The sequence below is a fragment of the Cucurbita moschata genome, unplaced genomic scaffold (genome assembly GCF_002738365.1).
Source record: "Cucurbita moschata cultivar Rifu unplaced genomic scaffold, Cmos_1.0 Cmo_Scf00019, whole genome shotgun sequence".
NCBI classification, from domain to species: Eukaryota; Viridiplantae; Streptophyta; class Magnoliopsida; order Cucurbitales; family Cucurbitaceae; genus Cucurbita; species Cucurbita moschata.
In genome coordinates this window covers 2860071-2880652 of record NW_019268535.1, presented here as the reverse complement: position 1 = coordinate 2880652, position 20582 = coordinate 2860071, and the positions used below count along the sequence as shown (strand labels likewise).

At 31.9% G+C, this 20582-nt stretch overlaps 2 protein-coding genes across 2 annotated transcripts; one reads left to right on the top strand and one right to left on the bottom strand.

Annotated features, from left to right (window-relative positions):
• Positions 1-9657: 9657 nt before the first annotated feature.
• LOC111456879 (prefoldin subunit 6-like) lies at positions 9658-15839 on the bottom strand. Its single transcript, XM_023098932.1, has 5 exons — positions 15686-15839; positions 15457-15527; positions 14996-15120; positions 10354-10414; positions 9658-9876 (listed from the first exon to the last, which is right to left on the bottom strand). Exons 1-5 carry the CDS (start codon positions 15762-15764, stop codon positions 9820-9822), a joined length of 393 nt encoding a protein of 130 aa, XP_022954700.1. The 5' UTR covers positions 15765-15839; the 3' UTR covers positions 9658-9819.
• Positions 15840-17769: 1930 nt separating this feature from the next.
• Positions 17770-20194, top strand: LOC111456878 (40S ribosomal protein S14-2-like). Its single transcript, XM_023098931.1, has 6 exons — positions 17770-17882; positions 18492-18617; positions 18691-18736; positions 19330-19415; positions 19587-19716; positions 19840-20194. The coding sequence occupies exons 1-6, from the start codon at positions 17880-17882 to the stop codon at positions 19905-19907; spliced, it is 459 nt and encodes a 152-aa protein (XP_022954699.1). The 5' UTR covers positions 17770-17879; the 3' UTR covers positions 19908-20194.
• The last annotated feature ends 388 nt before the right edge of the window (positions 20195-20582 follow it).

Sequence of the window (20582 nt, the reverse complement as noted above, 5' to 3'; positions counted from 1 at the left end):
AGGAGGAAGAAGAAGAAGACGACGCAGTTAAATATCCGAGCTGGAAATAAAGAATTTTGAGGAAGTGGCAGACAAATTATAAAAACTCTTTTTTATTTAATTAATTAATTATTATTAGATGCACTATCAAAATATTTATAAAAAAAAAAAAGAAAAGATATTGGACGGTCGAGATTGATTTGGAGAGGTAATGGTGGACACGTGTAAAAATGGTGGGTAGGATACAAGATATCAGCTCATGATTCTTTTTTTCCCTAACTTTCTGTACCCTTTTTTTATGCCAGAGTATCATTTTAGTTGGCTATCATTAATCCATTTTTTTTAATTATATAAATTTAAATTATAATAAATAAACAAATATATATATGGGCTTTTTAGATTCCCCATTTTTTTTTTTTTTTTTTTTGGAAAAAAAAGAAGAAAAAAAATTCTTTTCCTTGACCATTAATAATGATTTTGAGAACTGTTACTTTTTTTCTTTTTTTTTTTTATATAAAAAATGGGGTAAAATCACATCACTTCGATTAGTACACGTTTCCGTCTCTGGTTGATCGAATAACTATTCAAAAATCTATATAGAGAAGGATTTTTTGTAGGGCTCGGTTCTTTGTTATTGATGTTTTGAACTTATATGTAGAGAAAGATTTAAATTAATTCAAAAATCAATTTAAATTTATATGTAGCGTTTTGAACTTAGCTTTCAAAAGTTTGATTAATACCTTTAAATTTTTTTAAAAACTTTAAAAATGGAGCAAAAAAACTTAATATATATATATTAATATTAAACTTTTAACAATTTTTTTTTTAAAGTTCGGAGTTTATGAGATGTAGCTAAACGATTTTACGTCTGTATACTAACGGTAAAAAATAAATTATTATTATTTTAATAAAAAGTCAAGGGTATTAATGTCACTCTCAAAATTTCAAAAGTATTTTTCGTGAGATCCCATGTCGGTTGGAGAGGGGAACAAAACATCTCTCTAGTAGACGTGATTTAAAATTGCGAGGAACTGACAACAATACATAACGGGTAAAAGCGGACAAATTTATGGATACAGTAGAAATATTTTTAAAAAATTTAAGGGTATAATCGAAAATTTTAAAAGTTTTAAGGGTTTATTTGAAATAAAGTAATATTATTATTATTTGAGGGCGACAAATCCATAGGGTAGGCGGTAGGGTTGACCGATTAGACTTTCTTTTTCCAAAATTCTGTTCACATTCTCTCGATTAATTTTTATTCTAACCATCTCGTGTCATCATTTTCATTATTTTCCACCATTTTCTTTTAAAAAAATAAATATTTAAAACTTTTATTATATACTATTTATAAAAACACGTAATTGTAAATTAAATAACAATAAAAAAAAATAATCTTTTAATAAAAATATATATCCTCAATAAATAAGTGATATGTTCGAATCTTTACTCTCAATAAAATAATTTATAAATTAAAAAAAATATTTTAAAAATCACTCATTAAATAGAATTTTGAGCCACCACAGCTAGAAATTACTCGTATTGAATTATTAAAATTTAGTAGGTTAATTTTTTAGCTTAATAATCTTTTAATTAGTTATTTATTTAATTATTATGATTTTTTTTTATTTTTTATAATTTGATGTTTTTAATTAGTTGTTTATTTAATTATTACACTTTTTCCTTTTATTTTATTTATATAAGTTTAAAAATTTAACTAAACTTAGATTATATATCTAATTAAATTATCGGGTTTTTTTTTATTAATTTCATCTTATAATTAATATGTATTTATTTAAAAATAGTAAAATGTATAAAAAAAATTAATTATTGAAAAAAAAAATCAATCTAAAAAAGATATTTTTAACGCACAATTAATAAAATAAAAATATATTTTAATTTTTGCATCTAAATAAATATATATATATATATATATATATATATAGACGAAACCCTAAAGTTGGGGGTTTGGGTTAGGGGGAAAGGGAAGGAAGGGACCAAAATATTCTCTCCACCAAAAATGCAAAATACTTTTTTATAATTATTTTAAAAAAAAAAATCATATTTTTTTTTTTTATTTTTAATTATGGCCCATCATTTTTATTTATTTGTGGTTCACACTCCCTAACCCTTTTATTTATTTATTTATTTATTTATTTATTTATTTATTTTTGCTCCATATTTCATGATTTGACTACTAGCAAATATGGAGATAAACCTTGATTCCCTTGCCCAAGGCCAAGGGCATAGAATCATATCATTAATTCTCTTTTCCTTTTTCTCCACGAGTAACGGGTGGCAGAATTCGTTGTCAAATTTACAAGCTTTTCACGAAAAAGATAAAATAAAATAATTTATGAACATCTGAGATTTCAGGGAAACAAAACCTTTTTTATAAGGGCGTACAAATCTCTCCTGAGTAGATGTTGTTTAGAAAATCACGTTTTCTATAAGGGTGTACAAACCTCTCCTGAGTAGATGTTGTTTAGAAAATCTTGAGGCTAATGGCGATACGTAACTGGCTAAAGAGGACAATATCTGTCAGCGGTGGGCTTGAACTGTTAATAATGATATTAGAGGCAGACATTGGGCGGTGTGCTAAGCGAGGATGCTAGGCCCCAAGGGGGTGGATTATGATATATCATATCAGTTGGAGAGGAGTGGAAATCTCTCCCAGTAGATGTTTTTTAAAACCTTGAGAGGAAGTGCGAGAAGAAAATTCCAAAGAGGACAATATTTGCTACAGTGGGCTTGAACTGTTACAGCATATGACACTTTTTCCATATATCAGCTTATTATTGACACAATATATCATTCATATATACTTCATAAAATATACCATCCAGAACCTCCAATAACATTCACCATCCAGAACCTCCAATAACATTCACCGACGCAAAGATAGAAGTTTTGAGAGGCATCTTTTTTGTTGAAGGTTATTCCCGTTTTTTTCGGGAGTACGACATGGGTTATTTCAGTGCTATAGCACTTCTCTTCTCTTTCTTACCCTAAAAAACAAGGGGTACCCTATGTCCTTAAACTAATAACTATCGTTTGACTAATATAATACTACATGTTACTTTTATACCTAATATCAAACACATCACTAACATACCGTTATTATCTTAAGCCTCATTTTTTAGTTAAATCGTTTTAAATTAGAATTCTTTTTAGATTACGGGTGTTTTGAACTATTAAATTATATTAATATTTATATAGTTTTTTTTTAAAATTAATAATGTCATATTTATTTTAATTAATTTGTGGATGAGGTTGGAGCCTAATCTTTTTAAGCATATGCTTATTATATTTATTTATGATGTAGACTTGATATCTAAGCCAATATGAAATTTAACATCAATTCCTTCAAATAAAAATAAATGTTTTTTTTAATGGAAAATAAAAAATGTTATCATATTCTATTTGAATTTTGTTTTTATTTTTATTTTTTAAAAATAAAAATAAAAATAAACCTATAATTTTATTTGTGGTTGAGATATATGATGTAGACTAGAAGCCAATATTAAACTGAAATTTGATTCCTTTAGGCTAAGGTGAAGAATAAAAATAAATATTTATTATTTTTAATCCATAATTATAAATAGGTAGTGAATAAATAAAATAAAAAGTAATTTTTTTTTTTTTTTATGGAATATTATATTCTTGACCGATTGGATAATTATTTGATTTTTTTAAAATTAATTTTATAAATACTATTTCTACTTTCTTTGTTTCATTATCTTCTTTTATAAATATTTTTAAAATTCAAAATTAAAAGAAAAATGACAATTATTTCTTGATTCAAAAATTTATTTCTGAAAAATAAAGAATTCGGTAGAAAAAAAATCTTATTTTCATATAAAAAAACATATTTAGTTCCGAAAAAATTAATATGTTTTATAAAATAAAAATAATAATTAAATATAATTATTTCTTAAATTTATAATGCAAATTATTTTGTCCGACAAAATCCGATACCAAGTATATGTTAATTGTTTTTTTTTAAAAAAAATTTATTTCTAATTTTATATTTTGGTTAAAAAAATAAAAATATTTACTAGTTGTGAGGATTTAAAAAGAATAAATAGGTAAAGTAATTAATGAAAAGATTGTTAATGCATGAAAATGAAATTTATTAGGGTTTACGAGAATGAAGTTGCCTCTATTGTATGATACGATTCAATTCCTACATTTTATAGTAAACGGGCTTTACTTCCTCCTTGTAATTGTAATTTTATCGGGGAACTTCGAAACCCTAATCTCTTTCATTCAGGTTATAAGATTCGATCTTAGCCGCCTTTTTTTAGTATTGCTTTTAAAAAAGAACAAATTTCTCCGAGTTTAAAATTGTAACATCTCATGCATTTGACGACCACTTTGTTCCCTTACATACCCAAACATGATCATGTTACTTATCTTAAATCGCTAATAAGAGTGAAAATTATGTGCACAAACAAACACTAACCTTTTCAGCCTGCTCTATCCTCACTCAAATTTTTTCGAACTAAGAACGGTTTTAGGAGGTCGCTAACATAAGATTGCTCGAAACTAGACACGCTTCACTTTTGAGCTTATAAAATGAAGTCATTTGTGAGTATAAACAGTAACTATTAATTCTTTTAAAGTTTTTTTAACTATTATATTTTCAATATCCTTATTCGATCGGACATTGCAACAAAAGATCGGTAACTAAAATTGGGTTTCTATGGATCGATCTTTTTGTTGTATATTTATAAATATGTATTAATATTAATTTTTTATAGCAATGACAAGAGACAGCATTATTGCATAATCGTACTGTCTCCAAGAAAGAGTGGGATTTTGACGTACAAGGAGCATGGATTATTGCATAAGAATTTCAATGAATATCATCATGCTATTTAGGACACCTTTGTTTTTTTTCCATTTTTATGCAAATATCATCCACCACTTTATAGCAAAGAGAAATTATTGGGTTATGATTCAAACCCTTTTTTTTCTTTAATTGAACATAATCCTACCAGTAGGGCGTATGCTCGTAAACATACCACTAATAGTTCAGCCTCAATGTTAACATCCAATCTATTTAAGATTTTTATCGACTTGAGTGGAACTCAATTGGTTTAAAAAGTTATAAATTCATTTAGAATAGTGAATTTGTAACAGCTCAAGCCCACCGCTAGCAGATATTGTTCTTTTTGGGTTTTCCCTTTTGGACTCCCCCTTACAATTTTTAAAACACATATGCTAGAGAGAGGTTTTCACATCCTTAGAAAAAATGTTCTGTTTCTCTCTCTAACCGATGTGGGATCTCACAATTCATCCCCACTCAGGACTAGCGAGGATTCTGGCACTTGTTCTCCTCTTCAATCGATGTGGGATTTCACAATTCACCCCCTTTCGGAGCCCAACGTCCTCGCTGGCACTCGTTCCCTCTCTAATCGATGTGGGATCTTACAATCACGCCCTTCAAGGCTCAACGTCCTTTCGATGTGGGATCTCACAATACACCCTCTCTGGGGCTCAGCGTCCTCTCAAGGTGGGATCTCACAATACACCCCCTCTGGAGCTCAGCGTCCTCTCGATGTGGGATCTCACAATTCACCCCTTCGGGGTTCAACATCCTCGCTGACACACCGTCCGGTGCCCACCAGTTCTATCAAGATTAAGAACGTGGAATCTCACGTAACTAAATAAAAAAACCCTAAGAAAGTAACGACCCTAACATTTCATATCTAGTTTCATTCATCTCAAGAGGAAGAAGAAAAGGATAGAAACATTCAAATTACAATTCACAAAACAAGGACAACAAAAAGCTAAGAGAAGTTTTGCTTTCACTATTGAGAAAGAACAACCAAAACCTAAAAGGGGTCTTATCCTCTTGCTTGTGGGGTTGGTAGGCCTTTGTGGGGAAGCCTGCCCTTAGTGCTAATATTGTGGATGATATAATGATCAGATATGCAGACCACAAAATCGAATACCAAGTACCTTACGCGTGCTTCTCGGCGTTTAGACATCTAATTTGCAGTGTGTAGTAAAAAGTTGGCACCCCATTTGCTCTGAGAAAGTGAAACTTGGAGCTACCCTTTGATATCGATATCTTTATGTGATTATTCTTCGGGACTATGAGTATATAGAAGCCAGAATCAACGACCCGACACCTTTATACTTCGTCTGATTAAAGTCGTTACTACACGTATGCTAATAGAACCAAAAGAAATACTTCATAAAACATATAAATACATCGAAATATAAAATAATTTAAAGAATCTCATAATACAATCTCATTAAAAAAAAATGAATGAAATAACATAAATGCAAAAGCTAGATTCTAGACTGACTTCGACCCATTACACATTCGACAAACAATATTACACATTCGACAAACAATATGTCACCCACCTTACCTATTCTTCAAGAAAAAATATTAAGCATTAAAAATACACTTATAAGTGATTCCAGTGTAAGAGTCTGAATATGCAATCAAATGAGAAATAACTATAGTGGGACTTAATAATACATCGTCCCATGTGCATCATGTATACAAAACCAAACATATATCACTCTCAAGAACTCTAAGTCTTTCCGCCTCTATTTCATGTATAGATGTGCATCACAACGCATTAAATGGATGCGTTCATGTCAGAAACGACAATAGTGAGCTTGGTTAAAACGGGGATTCTTATTCAAAATCTCAATTACTTTCACACGCTTATCACTCTTAGCTCAAATTCCTACCCTTGGCGAGCATCAGTCGTCCTTAAAGATACCTGCAGCCACAAACTTGGTGAAAACGGAGTATGGCCTAGAGTATTTTTTGGCAACCTCAAAACTCGGGGTTAGGGACGAATAGTTGAACTTATTTCTCAATTCAATGGAAACCAATTTTAGGCACATCGACTCATCCAGGATCAGGACATAGGACAAGCATCACATCCTCCATTTTCTAAAAGAAATGAATCAGAAAAATCCTAGTTTATGGGTATAACTTCTTGCGAATGTGGCGTATGTTGAAGCTCAAGCTAACAAGCCACTAAAACCATACAAAAACAATGGTCTGCGGCAGGGAGTTCCATTTGGGGTTTGGGCAAATGTACAAAGAACAGAATGGTTATGATCAGTAGCACGATGATGATTCACAATAAATGGACCTCCTTGCTTGGTTTCCAAATGGGTTCTATGTCATTTACCATATCATACTTTATTTTTGTCTCAGCTTAAAATCAATATGAAGAAATAAAATCAAGGCCATTCAAAAGGAGAATCATTAGTTTCAAAAAGAAACGTGGAAAGTATGCCATAAAAAAATTATTGATACCTCTCATCCCCTTCCACCATGGTCATCTCAACTGCATTTCTATCTCTGATATAATCATCACCACGAGAAGGCCCTCCGCGCATAGTCCCTTTTGTGTCTCTCTCTCTTCGTTTTTTTTCCCTACATGTTGAACACAATTCTGTGTAGAAAACACTCACTGTGAGATCTCACATCGGTTGGGGAGGAGAACGAAACACTCTTTATAAGGGTGTGGAGACCTCTCCCTAGCAAACGCGTTTTAAAAACCTTGAAGGGAAAGTCCGAAGTGGACAATATCTGCTAGCGGTGGACTCAAGCTGTTACACTCGCACTCCTTATTAACACCAATTGAGAATAGATTATAGGACACTCTGTAGAAACATCTGCTGCATTCTGTACTTTGTATTTCTTGGGATGAAAACCTAGGTAGGATGGAGGGGTATCTATAGTAGAGGCTAAACAATTTATTCCTAAAATATATAGATGTTTTTATTTTAAAATACTTAAATCATTTTCCTAAGAGTTAATATTCAATAGGCTCGTACAATTATTGGGCTTGACCCTATTGAGCTAGTGATGATATTTTAACACCCGTCACTCCAATAAAAAGAAACTAGACATACCTCGCTTGCTTTCATGTCTACCTTCCTGAGAGTGAAGCTGCTTGTGGTGGTTGTTGATAGCTAATTTAATATTTTGCAAAATAACAGATAGAAATGATACATTTTAAAATTCAGTAAGCAAAGAAGTTAGTCTAGGAACTGTGGCAAATAAAGTCATTCTCAAAAAACTATACCCACGGCCTAAAACAATAGATTTCTGCATTTTGATTTAAAACTACCAAATGAGGACAGAATCTCGTTCGAAACGCTTTATGTGCCACCAATCTTTGTGTGTGTAACAGCCCAAACCCACCGCTAGTAGATATTGTTCTTTTTGGGCTTTTCCTTTCGGGCTTCCTCTCAAAGTTTTTAAAATGCGTCTTCTAGGGAGAGGTTTCCACACTCTTATAAAAAATGTTTCGTTCCCCTCTCCAACTGATGTGGGATCTCACAATCCACCCCCTTCGAGGCCCAGCGTCCTCGTTGGCACTCATTTCTTCTCCAATCGATGTGGGACCCCTAATCCACCCCTCTTTGAGGCCCACGTCATTGTTGGCACACCGCTTTATGTCCAACCCCTTTGTAGACTTAAAAGATGGGCAACGTGGGGATGGCAACGTGGTGAAAGTCAGACTAAAATGGGGATGGCAACGTGGCCCAATAATTGTAGACTTAAAAGATGGGTAACAAAGAGGTGTATGGTGAGAATATTTGCTAACTAACACACCTATATGGCGGTGAAAGTTCTCTATTTATAATCATTTACGGAATCAAATAAATTACAAAAGAAATGAAAAGAGCAATAAATGGATACAAGATATTTGCCTATAATAAAATGTCAAATATGATACCTATAGTAAACTGTAATGGAAGGCTAAATATCATACAAGATATTTGTCTATAATAAAGAGTCAAACATGATACCTATGGTAAACCGTAATGGAAGGCTAAATATCATACAAGATATTTGTCTATAATAAAGGGTCAAACATGATACTTATGATAAACCATAATGGAAAGCTAAATATCATACAAGATATTTGTCTATAATAAATGGTTAAACATGATACTTATGGTAAACCGGAAGGCTAAATATCATACAAGATATTTGTCTATAATAAAGGGTCAAATATGGTACCTATGGTAAACCGTAATGAAAGGCCAAATACCATACAAGATATTTGTCTATAATAAAGAGTTGAACTTGATACCTATGGTAAACCGTAATGGAAGGCTAAATATCATACAAGATATTTGTCTATAATAAAATGTCAAATAGGGTACCTATGGTAAACCGTAATGAAAAGCCAAATACCATACAAGATATTTGTCTATAATAAAGAATCGAACATGATACCTATGGTAAACCGTAATGGAAGGCTACATATCATACAAGATATTTGTCTATAATAAAGGGTCAAACAAGATACTTATGGTAAACTGTGATGGAAGGCTAAATATTATACAAGATATTTGTCAATAATAAACGGTCAAATATGATACATATGGTACATAATTCAGGCTAAATATCCTAAAAAACCACCGTTAGTTAAGCTGTGAAGGAAATAAATCAGACGGAGAAGAATACAAGAGCACATACAATAATCATAGCAAAAGTCCATTTAGACCAATGTGGCAGACACCACCCTAGGATGGATAAAACACCCCTTATACCCTTGAAATTCAGAAGCAATTTAACATCAATACTTCTTCCTTGAAGATGCCAAGTTTTGTCAATAAACATATACTAAATAATTTTTAGAGGATGCCAAGTTCTCAGTAAATACTTTGCAAGAAGTATAAAAGTTCAACAGATGCAAGGCACAAATCTATTATAAAAATTGAATTAACTAAATATTGTCAAGCTTTTGGGTGAGCAGTGCATCTTTAACTGGTACAAGAGAGATTGCAAAAAAATAAACAGAAGTTCAGGACGTACATCTAAAAAAACAACCGAACATGTTACGCTTTAGCTTTTCCAGCCTGCAGAGATTGACTCCTCTGCTGTAACTTCAATATCTGGAAAACAGAAAACCAACAATAAGTAATCTTCAATAAATAGCTGCTTGGGCCAATCATTTCCTCTTAACGATCAAACCTAATGTGTTCAATAGAAAACGTAAAGGTGTTTAAAGTCATGAAATTCTACTCGATTGTTCTATCCATAATCTTAATAACTTGAAGTGAGTTCATGACTCAAGCTCTTTATTGAAATTCACATCTCGTGTTGATACTAATGATACTTGGGGTAAATCGTCCCCACATTTTCATTCTTATAGCTTTCTACTTTTTGTTCAATTGGATAAGTTTATTGTAACTCTTTTGTATTGGGAAAGAAAGATAAAAGATTAAAATGAATCTGAAAGAGGAAGAAACCATATTTAATCATGCAAGAATCATACACAAAATAAAAATGTTTTATTGCTTTTTGTTGAGGTCCTGCAAATATCAGCCAAAGGGTTAAATTTAAGATCGATGAGGTAGAGAAGAACATACAGCGTCTCTCTTGCTATTTTGCTTCTCTTCCAAATCTTGAAGGGCTGAATCCAGACGTTTCCTGAATTGTGTAAATATTATTGAATTAAAACGCATGAAAATGGCGACTGGCATGAGAAAACTATATTATCGCTATCGTAAACGTATATGGAAGAAGAATGTCGTAAATGATAAAGAACAAAATGCAAGGAAATAGATTTTAAAAATCGACTCTGCTCTCTTGTTTGATCTATATTTCCCTCTTTTCATTTATCCCCTTCCCTGTGTTCAACTCTCTCTCAACATCTCCATCTGGGAGGCAACAGTAAGAAGAAAAAATAGGTTGTTCCACCAGCTATTGAGAAAAAATGGTTGAACAGCCTTCCCTCCATAAACCTGCATTATCAAAACCTTGACCCTTCCTCCTAATAACCTTTCCTTTGCAGAAAGGCTATCTCCAACCAATTTACGTCTCTTTGTTCAGAAAGAAAAAGATACAGGCAGTAGAGAAAAGATGAGAAATATTTTTGTAGCCATAGTATTTTCTTTTTATATTCGGAGCATTATCTTTCAAAAACGTCCTTTGACACAAGTTTTCGCTACCAACCTCTACCTTGTAACCTTTTTGTTGTTTAGAAGTACATATAGTCTTCTAAGATTATAACAATAGTCTAGGAGTTTTCTTCATTGATTACCTGTTTTCATGATACAACATCAATTTTTATACCAAAAGGCACTTGGAGAGTGGAGTAGGTCGAATTTGACCGAACTACTATAAAATTATCGTGTTTACTTTCTCCAACTCTATCTCCCTTAATTTTGAAATTATTATCGTGATTTGTTAGTTTTGTTTTTAATTGTTTATTATCTTAGATTGAATTATTCTATACATTTGTCGTATTAATTGTGACATTCAATTGATAAAAAGTTCGAATTTAAAAAAAAAAAAAAAAAAAAAAAAAAACCAATCCAACAATTGGTATGAGAGCAAGTTACTCAATTTCTTTTCATAAACTTTATTGTTTGAGTATATGGCAAACCTACGAGTTAATAACCGCATTATTAAAGGATAATCTATCTCTCTACCTCCTTATTTTGATGGGCCAAATTATACTAAATGTTAGTAAATGTCCTTACATTCCAATGAAAATGATTAATAACATTGAAGTACCTAAATTAAGAGAGGTATTTGATGAGCATGATATCCTTTAATGCTAATGCTATAAATTGTTTTTATTGTGCCTTAAGTAATGATGAATTTAACCAAATGTCTGTGTTCTTCTACAAGTTAAAAAGAAAAAAAAAAATTAACATGTTAGTCCATAATTATGAACTATTCAAAATGGATGTAAATGAATCTATTGTTGATATGTTTACTAGATTTACTTACTAATATTATAAGCAATTCAAAACGTAAAGGATCTCACAAACATTGGCCTCGAAGTCTTGTGAAATCCTTTACATTTTTTAAGGTAGAATATACTTTGCCAAGATTTTGGTAGAATATACTTTTGCCAAGATTTTTTAAAGCATTTATAATATTAGTAAATCTAGTAAACATATCAATAAGAGACTCATTTACATCCATTTAAAATAGTTCATAATTATGGACTAACATGCTAATTTTTGTTTTTGTTTTTTTTTAACTCACACTTTATTAAATTACTTAAAAGTACAATAAAAATAATTTATAGCACTAGCATTAAAGGAACATTTTTTCATATCATGCTCATCAAATTCTTCTTCTAATTTAGGCACTTCAATATTATTAACAATTTTCATTAGAATGTAAGGACCTTTGCAAACATTTAACCATAAATTATAATCAACTGATTGCAAATAAATTTTCATTCTAGCCTTCCAAGAAGTATAATTTGACTCAATAAGTTCTTATCTCCTCTCAAATCAAAAGAAAAAAAGATTCCCTATCTTGTTTTCTCACCAAGTTGGGACAGAGACCTATATCTAGGAAGATGGTCAACATTTGGAAAGACTTGTATCCGTGTAAGAGATTAAAACAGCCAATAAACTTGAAACTTACAAAGCTCCAGGCCCAGATAGTCACTCTTCTGAATTTTTAAATAAGTGTTGGAATATTTACCAAAAAATAATCTGCTTGAGGTGCTTCAGAAGTTCCTTGAGCCGGATGTTCCTACCTTTTACATTAATCAGACTTCTTTTAGTCTGATTCCAAAGAAAGAGAGGGTTTCTCAAAGTATCTAACATCATCCCATCAATTTGGTAAAAGTAGACTGTACAAAATGTTCCAATGTGCTTCTGAACAAGCTGAAAGAGGCTATCCCTGCTACCATTCCCCCAATCCTCCAGCCTTCGTGCCTAATCGTCAAATAGTTGATTCCATTTACTTGACAACAAGATAGTGGAAAACTATTAAGAGAGGAAGAAAAAGGGTGGAGTATGAAGCTTTTTTTTTAGTAAAACAAAGATGGAATGGAACTTGAAACTTTGATCTCAAAGAGAGGAGTAGATATTTGAACTGCTAAACTATGCTCAAGTTGGTAAGTGGGTAGGTGAATTATGAGGATTCGACTTCAAAAAATCTCGATACATGATAGATCAAGATTTTCTCGAGGTTCGTTCTTACAAAGAAAGACTTTCTTGAAGACATGCTTGCATCTCCCACATTTTATTTTCCATCTTCCTAAACAATAAAATAAGCCTCTAGGTCGTATCAAGCCTGTAAAGTAGTGTGGTCTAAGAGGATAAAAAGAGAACTCTCTCTCCAAGAATCAATAAAATCTTTATCGTGATTGAAAAGTTAGATGTTATAACTGCTAAGCTATGTTCACGAGGCAAATGGGGAGGTGAGTTATGAAGATTAACTTTTAAAAAGCTCAATACATTATTTTCTCAAGGTTCTTGCAAGGAATGACTTTGGCCCCAAATGGAAATCTTGGAGGCATGTCTGCATCTCCCACATTTTGTTTTCCATTTTCCTTGACAATAAAATAAGCTTGTAGGGCTTATCAAGCCTGTATAGCGGTGTAGCCTAAGAGGGTATGAAGAGCTATCTCTCCAAGAATCAATCGAACTGTTATTATAAATGAAAAGTCAGAGAATACAAGAGTGCTTCTCTATTTATAGAGAGTTGGAAAAGCAAACAAATCTTAATCATAATTATACAAGGAATTAATCAAACAAACTAATCCTCATCCTAATTAACCAAACAAATTAATCCTCATTTTAATTAACTACGGAATTAACTAAACAATCGAATCATAACCCTACTTAACCATGAAATTAACAAAAATATTTAATTAACCACTAATTCTCCTTCATCATATTCTCTCTCTCCCAAAAATTACGCACCTACTGCATCAATTTTCCTTCCTTCTTCACAATAGAATTTCAGTCAAGGTTCTTTAGATTCCTATTGCACGATTCCATAGTTTCGAGCAATTTCTATTTTGTTTGTTTCATCACCTTCGCTAGGTTTTTCTTTCACGCGATTGAATGTTTTTCACCTTCCTTTGTTACACATGGAATTTTGAAATAATTGCATGATAACTTTGGTCGAGCAAGTTCTCACACGTATTGAACTTTTTGGTTACATGGATCAAAATCGCTAAACATTTTATCCAAAATTTGATAGATTTCGACCACCCCATTCTTGATTCCCCCCAAGGCTTCACAATCTATGTCGGGATTTAGGTGTGTCCTTGAATAATTTTCTACCTCCATTGGCCATGATCCAAATCCTCAAGTGGATTTAGTGGCTTTGAACTGTCTTCTTGTGTAGCAAAATTTCATTCTTGAATATTCTTCCCTGTTTCTTGAAAAGGGAATAAATACTCTGAAAGAAACCTCTTGTATATAAATGTGAGTTGTTGAACAACAAGCACAACTCACAAAACTCCCTCTTGTGATCAGCATCAACAAGAGTTTTTCAATCCTCCCCGGACGACAGCCATTATTGGCTCAAATGATTGTTTTGATTCTAATTTGGTGTGACCTAAGAAGATAAATTCTCTCCAAAAATCAATCAAATATTTATTAAGAATAAAAAGTTAGGAATACAAGAGGGGCTTATGGAGAATTGGAAAGAAACTAATCATAATCCAAATTAAACAACGAATTCACCAAACAAACTTACCATAATCCTAATTAACCAAGAAATCAAACGACTAATCTTGATCTTAATTAACCAAGGAATTAACCAAACAAGCTAATCTTCATCTTAATCTTAATTAACCAAGGAATTAACCAAACAAACTAATCATAATCATAATCATAATCATAATTAACCAAGGAATTAACCACTAATCCCTGCTACATCATAAAGGCTGTAAACAAGGTGTTTCTCTTGCCCCATTACTTTTCACAATCATAGCTAATGTTTCAAATAGTATGCCTGACAAGGGCTTACGAGTTTCAACACATACAGAGTCATAATACAATCAACTATAGCTAAGTTAGAACCATCCAAAAACTAAAAAACCGCCTCATTTAAAAAAAAAGTAACAACTTGATAACCGAGAGACATAAGAGAAATGTAAAATGAAGAAGACACTTTGAAAAAAATCACATCGAGTAATTAGTTTAATGATGGTTTTCAAATGATTGGTATTACTGTATTAGAGTCACTACTATCCATGACCTAAAAAAACCAAAAAGGAAAAAATAATGGAAAAAAAAAACATACAATTCTGCAGAGATGTAATCAATTCTCTTGCGCACGTTTGCATTTGCTTCTGCCAGATCCTGCTTCACGAGCACTGGACCAATCAGTTTAAATACATTTGCGTCATCTCTGAGTAGATCCAATTCCTGCGTATGTAAGCAAACAAGAAAAGCAAGAGAAAAAAGGTTCACACCTTGTAGCAAAGAATTATGCTGATAAAAAGAAATGTCCACCGATATGAATGCTTCAAATTCTTATTGTACACCAAACTCTTTTTGTACACCAGATTTTTTCACTTCATTTGAAACATAGTTCATTATAACACAGGAATGTCTAAGTTGAAACGGGGAAGAGAAAATTCTATATAATCTATTCTGTTTTTTGCAACACTTCTTCACAGATAGAAATACTCAAGTCACCAAAACTATGCACGAATATAGACTTCAAAACATGATAAAGACAAGTGAAAGGAATGGCAAAACCTTGAGGACGAGCTCGTTCTCACCAAGTTGAATAGTGTATTTCTTCCTCACTTGGTGATTCTTCGCAATATCTGAAGAATCGATCACCATGTTAGGCTTTTTGGCAAGTAAATAGTTAGTGTTGAATCCAGATACAACAATCGTCGCAGTATTTGATTAAAATATTGATATTTCCATAAATCGTGCTAATCGTATGAACAGGAAGTAAACGAGAAACGATTCTGCTCACCTTTTTGTAGCTTGCTGAGATCGTTGGCTTTCGACTCAAGCTCGCGTTGTAGCTCTCGAAGAACGGTTGTGGAACTCATACTGACCGGATCGTCGACTTCCTTTGCTACCTACGCGCGGAAATCTGTTGGGAGATTCGAAGATGAGGTTAAATTAACATACATATAGCTTTGAATTTTGATCCCTGCGTTTATTTATTTGTTATTCAAAGAAAATAATTAAGGTGAAATTAATAAAAATAAAAATAAAAATTCAATTTCCCAATTTGCTACGAAAATATATTGAATTTTAAAATTTTCAATAATATTTTTAAATTTTTTAAAAAATAAATAATTAATACTTCGTTTAAAAAATACCCTTAAATTTTAAAATTACCTTTTAATTACTAGATTTAAAAAATATTCATAAAAAATGAGATACAGATTTATCTGTTTCATCTATATATTCACCGTAAATACCCTTAAATTTTAAAATTACCTTTTGATTACTAGATTTAAAAAATATTCATGAAAAATGAGATACAGATTTATCTGTTTCATCTATATATTCACGGTCAAAAAAAAATTCACCTTTTTTTTATAAAGGTTAAAGATGTTAATGCTACTTTTAAAATTTTATAGATATTTTTTAAACATAATACTATCTGTCACTATAATCAATGTTGGATTTTACACCTCTCCGAATCTTATCTGGAGTTATATCTTTCATTGTCAAGGTAACACTAATGTTGAGCACGGTCCAAATTACCGTTTCTACCCATAAATTCTTTTTTACTTACTTATCTAATAATGTGCTTCTAATTTTGTTCGTGATTGTTGTGTTTTTGCGCTCAGTTACTCCATTTTGTTGGAGAGTGTGGACGGTTGTGAGCTGTATGCTAATACCATTAATTTTACAAAAAAAAATATTAAATTCGTGAGTGATGAACTTTTCACTCTTCACGATTGTACCAGAGTTGTCTTTAGAAATTATTGGAAAGAAAATTAAGTATTTTGGCATTCATGATTGCAACAAAGTCAAATTATTAAAATAATTTTAAACACCTAAATATATTAATTAATTAATTAATTAATTTAAATTCTTTTTTTAATAGTTACTTTAACTCCTTTTAAATTACTAAAATTCGAGATAAAACTAAAATTGTTGAAATAAAATATTTGATGGGTTGAAATTAGAATCATTGATCAATCAAATTAAGACACGTGGAACTTTGGAAAAAAGACAATCGGTGATTTTTCTTTTTAATAAAAGATAATAATAATAATTATATACTAATGTTCTATTTAATTTGAAAATAAAAAATTAATAAATAGACAATAAATAAACTTCGTAGGTAGCATTTAACAAAAAAGTATATAGACATTGAAATGTGTGTTCTTACTATTCTACACACTCAAATATACACACATATACGTACGGGTGTATATTCAACCCAACAACTCGAACCAATCTAACCCGAACTATAAAGATTGAGTTGGGTTGGGTTCATTTTTCTGAACTCGAACTGACTCGGTTCGGTTTCGAGTTAATGGGGCAAAACCCTCGGATTGACCCGAACCAAATAAAAATATATAAAATATATTAAGAAGTTAATCGTAATGTTAGGTTTGCTAGAGTGATACTTCGTCTTGCCCTAAACTACTCACATGCGTGTTTAGTTCTTTTATATATATTAAATTCGAGTATCGCAAATTATCTATTGAAAGTCTTTGCTAGAGAACTTTACAGAGATAAAGATTGAAATAGGAAGCAATGACAAACCATCCTAACTACATTCCTTCTAGTAAATATTTTTAAATTTAATTTTATGTAAATTTTGATTCGGTTAATATATTTATAGAGATTTTTTTTATATTAAAATTAATGAGTTAATTGAAATTTCTAAGAAAATATTGATTTTTTGGTTGCATCCTAAACAACTATACTTTGCTATTTTTTATTGAAAAAAAATTATTATTTGTGAAATTCCTACTCGACCATTTATGGGCCGCATATATTAGGCATAAATGGTGGGGGTATTTCGGTAAATCAACTTTCAGCTAAAAGGCCCAACAGGAAAAGCCCTAATTCTCCCGTCATATAAATTTTGGCTGACAGTCATATACCCTTCTTCTCGCACGAAGGATTTCTGCAGGCGGCAAAATCTCGCTAGAGCTCCACAAAGCGGAAGATACTTCCTTCATCTGTTGGAAAACATGGTGAGTAGATCTAATCTTGTTCTAAATCACTGCTTACTGGTCGCCTCTGTCATTTACGATTACCGTTGAGTTTTTCGATCATCACGCATGGTTGGTCATGCCGGGATTTTTGTGAAGAACTTCTTTGAGTCTTTTTTTGTTTACACCATGAGAGTCATGAGATTGTTTCGTATCGGTTCCTAAATTTGTGCAAATGGAAGTATTAAATCCCGAGTTTGATAGGGCAGATTACTGTATGAGTATATTCCTCATTATCAAGGTTCATGCTGTGTGTTTTATTTGGGAAACCACTATGTAAGTTATGGTTTACTAACTCTGTTCTTTGGATTTCTTGAAGACTGTTCTGTCATGTTTTGAAATTTAGGGCTTATATCACTTTAAGGGCTTATAATGTGTGCCTCTACTTTGTCTGTTTGGAAGAGCGAGCGAAGACCTATACCTGTTTTTGGGTTTTTGTTTAATAATAATGCTTCTGTTTACTTGGTGATTGGCATGGAGTTGCCTTTAATCTTTGTTTCTGTATGCATTAGATTAGATAGTACCTTAATTAGAGTTTATTGAAATATAGCAATCTTTACTTTGCTTTCGTTTTTGTTCTGGATTCCATAGTCTGGCTCAAGGAGGAAGACCAGGGAACCCAAGGAAGAAACTGTGACACTTGGCCCTGCCGTGAGGGAAGGCGAGCATGTTTTTGGTGTTGCTCACATTTTTGCCTCATTTAATGATACATTCATTGTAAGTGGAAAGATGCATATCATTTGGTTGCTTATTCATTAACAAAATGATGACTTTGTTGTTTGAACCGCAGCATGTGACTGATCTTTCTGGGAGGGAAACCCTTGTCCGCATCACAGGTGAAACGATCGAATGTTTTCGTACTTATTTTTACTTTTAAATTGAAGTGTTTGAAACTATGAATCTGGGATATTTCCTTCTCTATTGCCTAGTTTTTGTTCCTATCAATATGTATTTGCGTAGATGGTCATGTAAATATAAAATATTTGTATAAAATGTTGAAAATCATTAATCCGAGGTCTCGAACGGCATATTACTTAAACCTTGATTTGCATTGAAGTACGAAAAGTTTCTGCATTTATGAATACAATGCATGGTAATAGTTTGTTCTTAATTGTCTGTTAGACTCACTATACTCATATCAGAGTCCTATAATAGAGGTTGTGAGATAGGATCTTCTTATCCTTTAACGAGGTAATTTGCTTGCACGTGGGAATGTGTATGCAGTGCTTTTATTTTTCTCTACTCTCAAAGCGGGAGAGTGATCCTCTAATTTCTCCGAGGGGGGGAAGTGAACATTAAAATTTATATTGTCATATATGAGGGTGTGGAAGTGAATAGTTGATAAAAGTATCAGTCAAGCTATTTTTTCTTCTTCTTTATGTTTGTGTGGACAAATAAGAAGTGAGATTCTGTGTTGTGATGAACTTAGGTGGGATGAAGGTGAAAGCCGACAGGGATGAGTCCTCTCCATATGCAGCTATGCTTGCAGCACAAGATGTTTCTCAGAGATGCAAGGTTTCATCCTCTGTTTAGATTATTTCTTACTCGTTTTTCTCCATTTCTTTATAGATTGTAACCGTTGTATCGACTGGTTCTAAATGTTTCCATTTTCTTAGTTGCATTTTTAGCTTTCATGAACTTTTTACATTGTTACTGAACACTTTTACTTGTCTGTTGCACTACAAGGAACTTGGCATTACTGCTCTTCATATTAAACTACGTGCCACCGGAGGAAACAAGACTAAAACACCCGGCCCAGGTGCCCAGTCTGCACTTCGTGCTCTTGCTCGTTCTGGAATGAGAATTGGTCGTATTGGTAAAGCCGTTATCTCTATAATATACCAACATTCATGAACACTGTACATTTGATTAGCTCTTTTACTGTATGCTGCTTTCGGTGTAAACCTAATTCCCATCTACTTTTCGATATATATTCCAGAGGATGTGACTCCAATTCCAACAGACAGCACTCGCAGAAAGGGTGGACGAAGAGGAAGAAGGCTGTAAGCTCGCTCCCGAATTCCTCCTTTTATGGCGCTATGTTGGTCGTTTCTCTATGGTTCTGATCCTCTCCTTCATCTTGCTACCTTAGTTTTTCAGAACTCCAGCTTGTTTTTTATTATTCCTTTATCAGGGATGTTTTGTCTTCGTCTTTGTTTTATGTAGAACTGAGACTTGTGAAAGAGGGATTTTTGGGTTTAGTTTAACAAATCAATACGATTCTCCTTATTATTGAATGAAAATTGTGGTCATTGAAATACTTTATAAAACGTATTGTTAAGCTGATTATTGGTTATAAAGTTGAATTCAAATCATTATGTTTATGTGACTTTATTCTTAGAATCTTAAACTCTGCCATGTTGCTTATGGAAATTTTATTCTCATGCTTTCCTTTTATTGTTCTTGTTTGTGGATACAGATTATATAATTTTTAGGCTGTTGATATATGGCTAAATTGGGTATCTTTTATTATTGGTCTTTTGCATCAATGTATATTGTGTTACCATTCTTGTTTGTAATGAATGAGATTGAAGTTTTTTTTTATTTTATTATGTTTGTTGAGGCTTGTTTGATAATTATCTAGATTTTGAAAATTAAACTTCTAAATGTTACTTTCATAGGTTTTTTTTTTTTTTTTTTTTTTTTTTTTTTTTTTTTTTTTTTTTTTTTTTTTTTTTTTTT

Excerpts from the sequence above, each read along its gene's own strand:
- LOC111456878 (XM_023098931.1), top strand. Across the intron at positions 18,618-18,690 it reads CATTTAATGATACATTCATT|CATGTGACTGATCTTTCTGG; the intron begins GTAAGTGGAAAG and ends TTTGAACCGCAG. Across the intron at positions 19,416-19,586 it reads ATGTTTCTCAGAGATGCAAG|GAACTTGGCATTACTGCTCT; the intron begins GTTTCATCCTCT and ends TTGCACTACAAG.
- LOC111456879 (XM_023098932.1), bottom strand. The coding sequence starts at position 15,764 with ATGAGTTCCACAACCGTTCTTCGAGAGCTACAACGCGAGCTTGAGTCG. Across the intron at positions 15,528-15,685 it reads TCTCAGCAAGCTACAAAAAG|ATATTGCGAAGAATCACCAA; the intron begins GTGAGCAGAATC and ends TCGATTCTTCAG. Across the intron at positions 9,877-10,353 it reads AAAATAGCAAGAGAGACGCT|ATATTGAAGTTACAGCAGAG; the intron begins GTATGTTCTTCT and ends TCTGTTTTCCAG.